The sequence below is a fragment of the Lepeophtheirus salmonis genome, chromosome 12 (assembly GCF_016086655.4).
Source record: "Lepeophtheirus salmonis chromosome 12, UVic_Lsal_1.4, whole genome shotgun sequence".
Classification (NCBI taxonomy): Eukaryota; Metazoa; Arthropoda; class Copepoda; order Siphonostomatoida; family Caligidae; genus Lepeophtheirus; species Lepeophtheirus salmonis.
In genome coordinates this window covers 4,941,971-4,953,731 of record NC_052142.2, presented here as the reverse complement: position 1 = coordinate 4,953,731, position 11,761 = coordinate 4,941,971, and the positions used below count along the sequence as shown (strand labels likewise).

Sequence of the window (11,761 nt, the reverse complement as noted above, 5' to 3'; positions counted from 1 at the left end):
AATTTATAAACCCATACTCTTTTATAGAATAGTAACATAATCATCGATGATAACAGCATAATTATGATTCCTGATCAATAGTTGGATGTGTTAATGCAGTAAGTACAGACTGAGAACCTCAACGAGGGTCTTAGAAGTGGTACACAAAACGAAGATAACCAATCAGATCCGTTGACCAAAAATTAACAATATGTTCAAGCTACATGGTACCAAGGAATGCCTCCTTCGAACTATGTTTTTGACCCAAAACTTTGTTTAAAATGCACCGTACATCAGTCGAAAAAGTCTTTTAAACATGGTTGAACTTTATGTATTATCAATTTTAGGAAATTGATTTGTTCTTTCCCAATGACATCATACACCTCTACATGCCTGAGTACTTTAAGTAGAAAATCCCAAATAAAAGAATGATCTTGGATGCCACTGACTTCAAAATCAAAAAACCAAGTAATGTTGCAGATCTAAGAGCAATATGGAGTTCCTACAAGAACAGTAATACATATCACCTGCTTAAGGTACCTCCTGTAGTGATCGCCAAATAATCGAAATATTATGCCTATTTATGAAAAAAACAACTGAGTTTCGGGGATACACTCATGATTTATGGTGCAGGATTTATTTACCAATCAAAATGTTACAGTGAACAGTCGGCTGGTATGACAGGAATTCATCAACTTCCAGGGGCAATATTCATTAATGAGAGAAAAATTACTTCTAAAAGATTACATTTTGAGAAGACGATAGTACTGTCCAAGACTTATAAAATCTTTGAAGGAGAACTCGACCGCCATAAAACTTTCTTTGGTAGGACAGATTATTTATGGGTTTATGTTAATTATGTAAAACTTTAATAACATAGGGAATTTAATTTAGCAATGACATTTAAAAAAATTGTTATTAGTTATTAACAAAAAAATTAATAAATTAGGGAATAGTTAATTTGAAGTACATGCAGAAAAAAAATAATAAGTAATATCTCAAATAATATTTTACAATTATAAAGTCTCTTCATGGTGTAATATATCACAGTTAACTTTCTTCATAGAGAAGTCAGTAAGGTAAAGTGTATGTAAGTAAAATTCCAAATAATCAACTTTATCAAACTAATAATCCTCAAGCCTCGAGATGAAATGACCCTACATAGAACATTACACCACCTATACCATGGAAATCAAAATGTTTTGTCATCGTTGATTTGATATATATTAACAAAATGTTATTATAAAATTTGATGAGAGGAGGTGGTATATCCTCATTAAAGAATTTAATATTTAAAAAAATTTCCTCAACATAAGTATCTTGAAATGGTAAGATTACAAAAAAATATTTTAATTTCCTTGCGGCTCGTAGCTGACCTTGAATTTGGTAGTTATAATTGTTCTTTATTTTTAACTTAATATCGCCATCACAAATCTAAAAAAAAGGAAATTTAGATCCTAGATCAATTTTATCATAACGTATTGAATAAGGGCATTTCACCTCCATGATTGAGTCTTCCACAAGTCCATCAGGAGATGTAGCCAAAAAGGGATATTGAATCCATAAAAAGCTTTCATTTTCCAACAATTTTTTTTTTTAATTGCGTAAGTTTTTTTACCAGAAGACTCATGTGCGCCTTTCCATGAGAAATAGCAGCAGATATATATATATACCTATATATTTGTAATATATTGAATCTTCCAGTTTGGTAAGACATGACTTACATATATCACCAAATTTGGAGGTAGTAAATCTACCTCGTTCTGTTTTCCATGCTGGAGACGATGCATGTAATCGATTATTTTTCACAATTCTTATGATATCCTGATCAGATGCTTTGACACAGTCATTCATCCAATTTTGGTTAAAGGTGTGGGTCAAATAATCGTGATCGAGGATGTCTGATTTTATACTTGCAGACCGAAAGCTATACTTCCATGTTGTAATTAATAGAAAATTCAGGATGGTCGTTTTGTACTCATTAACAAATTTAAGTCTGTCGCGGAAATGCTCAGGTTGATGATCATCACCATTTTGGACGCCTGAAATTTAGTTTTTGTACAGTTACAGTAGGATATACTAATATTTTTCAAACAAACCTCGGTCTTATCCATTTCTAATCAAATATGTAAAAAGCTGTTATAATCCTCATCATCACTCTGCAAATCCACTTCATTGTCCTAATTTACGAAATTGTTGGCAATTTTCAATAATATTTAAACAAGAGATACAATAAACTTAAATCAATTAATTTGATATTAGCAACAACCAATGTTTTTTTAAAAATAAATAATTGCGTTTCTACTGCTAACTTAATAAAAACAATGATACGTTTAAATAAAAATAATAATATATAATAAATTGAAACGGATTTTAGGATACAAAAATATGTTTAAAAGGACCATCTGAATATCATCATGGATACATTCAATATCAAGATAAAAACTAATAATCAAATTGATGAATATAAGTCCTGAATATCTGATTTAAAAATGCCAGAAAATTTATAACAAAATATTAAAAGATAGTTATTTCTTTCCATTGCACAATAGATCAGAGGGCTCCGATAAATATAGTATTTAGATTTCTATAAACTGTATGAGGATAAATTGATGGTGACTTTTGTCGTTGTCTTTATTTAGGAGTACGAAAGTAATAATCCTCAATAAAAATGATCTTGACTTTCATGAAAAGAAATATTGGTCACATTCCTCAACTACAAGTGAATGAGTAGTTCATAAATGGACTATATTCTAATTATCTTGAAAAATCATTATCCAAAAGAATGTACACTCCTCATCTTGGTAGTCAGTCCTTGGTTACTAAACAAACCAAACAGATTCTGAAGATTGAACTGAGCATCTAAATAAGGATGTGGAGAGCCAGTCCATACTTATCTAGAAACTCTTTCTGAAGAAAATTTGGAAAACGGAGTCAAGGAAAGGAAAGATGGATTCGTTTTAATGAATTTAAATCCATTAGAGGACTACTAAAGAGGAGGACTTCATACATTTCTTATTTCTTATATATTCTTGAAATTAACTTCTTGGGTTGTCCGACTCATCTTTGAAAGAACTACTTTACGTCAAGGAATACTTTTAATTTTATTATCACTTAATAATATCACTTTCATAACTTCTCAAATAATTATGAGTACTTGAGCTCACTCTCTCCCTCATAGGCTAATGTTCAAAGGATTGTAGGGTATGCTAAATCTGTCTATGATTCGACAATAACGGAAGATACAATTAGGCAGAATTCATCCGAGAGAGCTTTTTTTTTAAATCTTGAAAATTCTCAAAGTTTAGGGATTGAAGCAATGGAGCGTAATATTCTTACTGTCCTTACCTCCATGAAAACTTAGACTCAATATTAAACCAAGATAATTTCTTTTTTCGGTTGATGAGATCTAGAAGAAAACATCACCATCCCCGTCCCTGGCACATGAAAATGAAGAATTCACCATCATATTGTGAGGAGGCACCCGAAGTGTGCAAAAAATGAGTTAGAATTTTGAAACTGCTAGACACTTGGCTGATAATAATTAGGGAATTCCTCTGTGGAGTAGTGGAAGGAAATAAATTTATTTCACAATTTTAGATACCCACAAATTACCTCTTATTCAATAGTCCTTGTAGTGACTACGGGAAGCTCTTAGTACTCAGCATTCTTTCGTTGATAGTCCTTTTGTGAGAATACTTAAAGAGTTATTATTATTGAACATAGGAATTACAACACACAACATAGGGGAAAGCGTTAATTTTATCCAGAAAATCGCCACACGAAAGTCTAGCCATGCATTTTGCTTTGCTAATTGCCAAGGCTCTCATCGCATCAAAGCTAACTAAGCGTGAAAATATTTGCAGGTTAGATTTAAGGTCAATAATTATATCTGCCTCTACGAGATATTCTTCTTTTTATATCAAAATCCCAAACTTGGATGGTACATCCTGGGTCTACGCCCATCAGATGATTTGGTATCGCATTTCTGATTCCCTCCGATACTATTCGACATTGAAGAGGATCGTCCTACGGTATGAACCATGTATATGAAGAGATCAAAGTTTTAAATGGAGGATTTTTTCACCAGTTGTATATTATTTCATTTTTGTTATTATTAATTAGTTACTCGATACTTGTATTGTTGTTAGGTCTTGGTTAGGTAGTCTAATTTTATACTATAATGCTTATTTATGTTTTTATAACGCAATTCTTCCTAACATTTTATATTGTTTTAATTCTGTATGTGCATTATGAGAAATATAAATAAACACCCTATAAAATAATAATAGTTAATAAAATTAAAGAGCTGTAGCTAGTAGTCGACCGGATTATCATAACTATTATTTAGGGAGTGGTATTATTTTTTTGCAATGTGGAGCTACTCATTGTCGCCATGTTTACAAACTAATACAAGTAAAGGTTCGACAGAATTGGCAGTCCTATCCATATTGTACCAAAGGAAATCAAGGACAGAGTGAGAACGCTAGCAGACTACAAGAGTCTGAAAAAATATGTTAAGCGACCGATTCAACGTTTTCCAACACTGAACTAAATAGCAACCTCAATTCTTCATCATGTTTTACACTAAGAACAGTTTAGAGATACTGGCAAGGTTTCCCTTAATGAAAGTAGCAGGTCCCTCACAAACACGAGGAGGAAGAGATTTACAGGAGTCCCAATGGGTATGAACGCGTCGGGAGACAATTATTGCAAGAGAGTAGACATTGCATTTAGGAGACATATATTTATGAAGTTCGAAAAAAATTGCAATTTTTTACCCTCCGCCCCCCTTTTGGGGTTGTCCAAAAAACTTATTACAGCCCTCCAATTACCGTTTTTAAAATTTTAAATCCTCCGTGGATTATATATTTATATTTTTTTGGAATTTTTATGAAATATTTCAAAAATTTAAATCTTGGCTGCACTGTATAACATATAGAATGGTTCTCTAGTATTAAGAAAAACTCCTTTTTGGTGAGGGGAAGGGTAGAACCCTTCCAGTCTCCTGAGGGATGCTTCTGCTAATATACTTCATATTAAAAGATTTTTTTCATCAGTGAAGCATTGATAATTTCTGCATTTAGTGAACTCGGCATTGTCCCTAACCCTCATAGTGAAAAATCTTTAAAATTGGTACCCCCCTCCCTGTCAACTGGACGTAATAAATGTATGACCTTTAGGTGGATCAATAATATTTTCTTAAGTAGTTAACACAATATAATGGGTTAGGGAAAGGATTGAGAGGAGTTTGAGGAAAACTTTAATCAAGTTATGAAATATGTATGGTATTCGAGCGGATCCATCGAAAGTATCAGTAATAAGAGTTTTTCTCCTCCTGAGCATATTTCTGATTTAAAATCCTACTTTGGAATGGCAAATCGGCAAAAATTTACCTACTAAGGAGAAGTTTAAGCGTATTTACGGATCATTAACCATTAATAATAATAATTAACGGTAAATATATTGATTTCTAATGATAGCCCTAGATTACAAAGGTTAATGGATAAATTAGCTACCTTAACGTTTGAAATTGATTGTATCAAAGGTAAATCTCATTGTATATCTGATGATAAAAGATACTTTCAAGAAAATTCCTCAATAATATTATGTAAATCTATAATCAAGAGTCTGGGATCATGTATCCAAAGTGTCCACAGCAGTCATCGAGGAATGAATAGAATAGTGGAGAGGATTAGATCTTTTTTTTATTGGCCAGGATTCTCGAATGAGATGAAGCAGGTAGTTCATGTATGTGAACAATGTCAAAACTACAGTGCAAGTCTAACCGAGGAACCACTGATGAAGTCAGATAAGCGTTTTTGTCTGAAAAATGAAGTGTTTTCGTCCATACGAATCTACTTCAGCAGAGCTCTTTGAATATTATAGCCGTTTTTTTTCATGTATACGTTGATAGATACAGTGGGTGGGCATCATTTACACAATATAAAAGATCATAATGCTCAGAAGATATATTCAATTATCTTAAAAGTCATATGTTGATTTTTGATAAACCAAATAGAATTAGGAGGGCGGTGTACCACAGTATAAGTTTGTAGTGTTTAAGGAATTTTGTGAAAGTTCTAATATAATCCATGATACATCTATAGCTCATAGTCCCCAAAGCAATTCAAAATCACAAGCTGTGCTCTTAATTCTATGAAAAGATTCGTGAAAAAGTAATCGAAAAATTGAAAGTTGGAGATAGACAACTTTCAGAGTGCTTTATTGCTATGGTGAAATATTCCCAAACAAGATGGACAATCGCCAGCAGAATGGTTTTTAGGAAGGAAAATGAGAAAATTAATTCCTGCGCATAAATCCCAAAACGATCGTATTAGGGATTATAAATTTAAGGATTCGGCAAATGTATGACAAGTATTCAACGAGAAATCTAAAGGCAAGAGAGATGGAAGATTAATACTCCAGCCTCAATTGAAACGTGTGAATTTAATTAAAAGTTCAAAATCAAATTACAAGATAATGGGATACTATGGGCATCATCTAATTAGTAGGGGAAAACAGGAGCTCCTATATTGTCCATGGAACGAATGGAGCAACTTACTTGAGAAACCAAAATTCTTAAAGAAACGTCGTATTAAAAATCTAGAAAATACATCAGCCGAAGTCAGGGCAAACCTCAAAAGTTGCATCGTTTTAGGACTTAAAAGCTTCAAAGGGGGAGTTGTAGTATTCCCAAACCATTTCTGTTTCATCACTAATGTTTGAGTATTTAGTGAGATATTTCTATCAATAAATCAGTATTACTTTGAAATTATTACTCGCACGTTGTCCAAGTCTTGTTTATTTAAAAGTATAGAAAACTGTGCTTTAAGTTTAAGTCCTTGTTCAACTAAAAGTGTAATTGAAGATCAATATTGGAGTAATTCTTGCCCATGTCCTTGCATGTTACAGAGTGAGATTTGTGGTTAATGCTTCATCTCGTAGCTGCTTGGAGCTAATATAATGATTAGGTATGCCCCCGTTAATTTTTAGTTAATTTTTCTTGCTATACTGGTAAGTCATATTATTAAGCAATTAAAATGTTTCTTTGGATTTATCTACATATTTTATGTTATTGAATAATAATCCATAAAACAGTTCTTATAATTCTTTATGACAACCATTATACAATTGTTTTCAATTAACTCTTTTTATTTCATAACTATTGTACTGATAGAAAAAATAAATCTTACTTAGGGGGGGGAGTGAGTGAAAAAAGAGCCTTGATAATGTTATAGAACATAGCGACCGATATGCGAAAAAAAAAACCAAAAAGGTGACATTGTAACAATTTATATTGATTTTTGAAGAGAAAACATCTCATTATAAAGTAATAACTTTTGTGCATGCTCATCAAAGATAATTTGTTATGGAGTTATAAGTGTTATTCTTGAAATAAGAGTAAAATTAAGCATCGACATCGGAGTAATTCCAACTTATGTCCTTACTAATTATTATGGGGTGGGATTTTTCTTTGTGTATTCCCTTCATGTCATAGCTGCTCGCAGTTAATCTAGTATAATGTCATTGGAACTAAGCTGATTTTCTCTCAAACATTCTTTAAATTGTCAAAATAACTACGTCATTTTCCAGTTTTTTTCAATCTTACCAGGAGGTCATACTTTCTACAACTCTATTCCTTGTCTAAGGGGAACGCAATTTATTATAAATATAAGTACATATTAGTTATTTTTTAAATTCATTCATTAATAACAACCGTTGGAAAGTCACGTTTTTTCTTGACTACACGTTGAAGTTGTAGGATACTGTTGACACTTCTAACTTTAATAATAAATTTAATTGAAATAAATCACCTGACATTGGCTTAACAGTTCATATTTTTGTGAACATTAGTTGTAGAATATCCCTTATATTATACGGTACATAATGTGACTACATATATCAATATTTCTATTTATAAGATATGTAATATAGCATTATTTATAATTACTAGCATGAATTGATGAATATTTTTGTTGCTATAATTTGCATGCTAAATTGAAGGGAAATATTTATACAATTGCATCTATGTACATATACATACAAATTTAATTATTTTGCAGATAAAATTTTGTAAAAAAAATCCGAATTTTATGGATTCGGTTCGTCTCGGTGCTGTTAGGGCAGTAGATGAGTGCCAACATCAATTCCAGTCACGTCGTTGGAATTGTTCAACCTTAGAAGATATTCTGAAGCAAAATTTTCAATTTATTGAAAAAGAATTGGGAAGTCATAATACTAAAAATCAAAAGGAATTGATTGTAAATCGAAATAAAACAATCTTTGACATTGATTTTGTTACACATGTTAATCAAAGAATATATCGAAGTAAGAGACAAGGGAACAATATATTGATTAGAGGTAAGATTATTTTTATTCAGATGTAACTTTTTACAGCGTAAACAAATAAAATTTTGTGCCTTTTTTTCTCCTCCTATTTACCAGTTGTCGAACGGTGGGGTTTTCAGATAATGCTGTTCCAGATGTTGTAATTGAGAAACTAGCTACATAATTTTTTCGAACTTTATCTTCATTTTTTAGTATTAATCTCGTTTATAAATATACGACTATGTACACAAACTTTGCATGCTTGAACTATCGATCAATAATTTTTTTCGACGATATCAATTAATACGATAAAGAAATACTATTTCCACTTTGGAGAAACTTTCTTAAATAATAAATATCTTAAAATACTTAAGCTTTCATCAGACTATTTGATTATACAATACAAATTTATAATTATTGTTCAGCAATATCTGAACACCCACCATATCCACCATTTTTCTTTTTTATCTCATTTTTCATTGACATTAATCTTATGTGATATTTATTTGTGAATTTTAAAAAGGGAGTTCAGATTTATTTCATCTATTTTAATTTTTATAATATTATTAAAATAATTATAAGTTGTAAAGTAAAATACCGTAGGCAATTATATCTTATTCAAATTACGATTATAAATAAATATTTATGAAAATATCAATGAGCTTATGCCAAAGCAAGCCCATTGTAATCCTGAGTAACGGCATATCTACTGATACCAAGCCATTATAATATCATAAACTTGCTCCTTCACTTTTTACTAATGTATGACTGGCTTTGCGAAAAAAAACTACATGAAATCATCGCTAAGTCCCTCCTCCCAGCAAGATGGTATATACTCTAATTGTACATAAATTTTTTGAGGATTTTTCATTGCAGAGAATACATTTTATAACTTTTTTAATTAATTAAAAAGACACTTTTACTGCACCAGTTTTAGATAAACCCTGATACCTATAAGATAATCTTGACGCAAGCATTTTTGCTTCAAGACAACTCGCTGCTTGGCTATTCCATCGAGCACAATTTTTGTAAATTTATACAATATCATAAATATAATTTATTATTTTGTTAAAGGATTGAAATTATCAAAATAAATTTAAGATATTTTCCAAAAATATTATTTTCTAGTTGTCTAGATCAACAGTTATCAATTGATGGTCACTGGACAACTCATCTTTCGAATAAAATCGGGTCATTACTATTAATTTACTAGCATCCTCACACTAAAAATCTTTTCTTTTTTAGTCAATGACGGCAAAATTATTTTATTTTTTGGAATATTGTTGTACCAGACAAAGTTACCATCTCTTCGTTGGTTTATGAATCTAAACTACAATATGCCTTTCAAAACCAAGTATGTTTCCATTGAGATTCTTAAAAAAGGATTTCCACACGCTTAAATTTATTAAAAATGATACATATACTGCCTGCAACAGTTTTCTGTTAGATATACCCTGGTACTATTACAGGAATCGTAACGCAAGCACTTTAGCCACTAGACATCTTGCCACCAGATCATTCTACAGAGTTTTTTTATTCAAAAATATGTTTTATACTTGATTATTATTATTAGTTTTTGATACATTAAATGACTTGTAATTTATCGACTTAATAAGTAACTTTTATTACTTATACTAGCAGTAGTATCTAGCATTGCTTGGAGTAATTAGGTGTCGGCTAAAAGACAAATTTTTCGTTAATAATATAGAAGGTAACTCCTCCAAAATCCTCAGTGTTAAGATTGGTTCACTGAGGAGTGCAAAACAGTTTGCGGCGCTCTTTTTTTTTCTTGTATGCTACATAATATACTAAATAGGCAACTTTAACATGACAATATATATTGATACATTCCCTGCCTACGATTTATATAAATCTTCTAAATGTTTTTGAAAATTACAAAAATAATCTCTTGTGCAGTGGAATGAAATCTTGATAATTTAAGTTATTGTAGTGTATGTTCAATCATTTATAAACGAATGATACCTCACTTGTTGTACTTAGCTTATCATCTTAATTGTGGATCTGTTTGTTACCTAAATTTACAGTACCTTTTTTGTATATGATTTGCTTGATCATAATTTATTACATTAAGTAATGGCGTAAGACATAATAGTTCATGGAATGATTGTAAAATAGATAATCCAAGCAACACTTCCTAATTTTAGTATTACTAGGTTTAGTAATTGATAAAAATAAGTAAAATACTTCATGTAATTTATACATCTTTTATTTTGTATCAAAAGTATATATAGAACAATTCATGTGGTTGAAAAATAAATTTATATTTTTATTATGTAATGAAGTCAACTTTTCGAGGAATTCTTCTATATATATACTTTTTTTAAATTATATTTATTTAAAACGGTATGAGGAAAAAATGTCAATGTGGAATGGAATGGAGAAAAAAGGAAAAGTGTCTTTGTGGAAAAAATGGGAAGAATATTTTAAAATGATATAATACTGATCACCAATATAATATATATTAAAATAAAAGAAAAATAAACAAACACGATAACACTTCCAATGCAAGAATGACCCTTAATTCTCCGTTATGAAATATAATAACATTAGATATGATGGATTATTCATATTGGACAAAACTCTGGGATTGACGGAAAAAGCATTAGCAAAATACTAGGCAAAAGTAGCGATTTCCACTTCATTATGCTCTAGGACGTGGCAGGAGAAGAGGTGGTTGGCTGTGCTACGACAAACCACTGCGAGGATTCGGGCAGGTAGTCTAAGGTCGATCCGTTGGAGAGTGCGAGGAAAACTGTAAAGCTCAGTACAGCAGGAACAAACTGAAATTTCAATAGAACGATAGTGTTTGTCGCTTCATATGATTATGAGCATTGATGAATATTCTATGTCCTGCCAGTATGATAAAAAAACAAACCGAAAATTAACGTGGTAACCATCGCAATTTGAAGAATGTTTGAGAGTAGAGCAGCTTAGCTCTCATGAAGTTTTATTAGATTAGCTGTGAGCAGCTCTGAGAGAGGTAGAAAGAAAGAAAACACAAATCAGGAATCAGTTCCTGAACAGCAGCAAGTCTTCGGGAGTCCTTATTTCTTCCTTAAATCACTAGGTTAATAAGTATCTATTTCATTGTCGTCATATGGGATTCAAGATGTCAAATTTTACTCCGAAATAGCAAGTGTATTTCCTTAGTTATAGTGGTGGAGGATATCACCCTCCTTAGGGAATGACTTTAATGAGAGGAAAATGAAAAACACCAATCTGATCCCTCATTAATTTGGATGGGCCATTCTGACCATAAATTGCATCAATAAAGGATGTAATAATCTATGTTGGTGGATACATTTCAGGATAATTATTCAACGAGTTTTCCTAATTTACATATTTCAACTTATAGGATTATATCTACGATATTTTTATATATGGTCAAAGGCGTTGCTATTTTTGAGGGAGAGTTATCATCATAAACGTA

The 11,761-nt window shown here is 31.1% G+C and overlaps 1 protein-coding gene and 1 long non-coding RNA gene across 34 annotated transcripts in view; one reads left to right on the top strand and one right to left on the bottom strand.

Annotated features, from left to right (window-relative positions):
- The window catches only part of LOC139906841 (uncharacterized), a 285,448-nt gene that overhangs the window by 5,970 nt on the left and 267,717 nt on the right, over window positions 1-11,761 (bottom strand). The window lies entirely within an intron of this gene.
- The window catches only part of LOC121126884 (protein Wnt-4), a 112,174-nt gene that overhangs the window by 27,119 nt on the left and 73,294 nt on the right, over window positions 1-11,761 (top strand). For 27 of the 32 annotated variants that reach the window (XR_011782865.1, XR_011782867.1, XR_011782866.1 and 24 more), the window contains one exon: window positions 8,046-8,343. Coding sequence is in view for 29 of the 32 variants with exons in the window: in XM_071892290.1 (XP_071748391.1) it covers window positions 8,046-8,343 (298 nt within the window). In the remaining 3 variants the exon portion in view is untranslated. Of the gene's footprint in view, window positions 1-27; window positions 805-8,045; window positions 8,344-11,761 lie in introns of all 32 variants that reach the window. The other 5 variants (XM_071892288.1, XM_071892295.1, XM_071892286.1 and 2 more) reach the window with 1 other exon arrangement.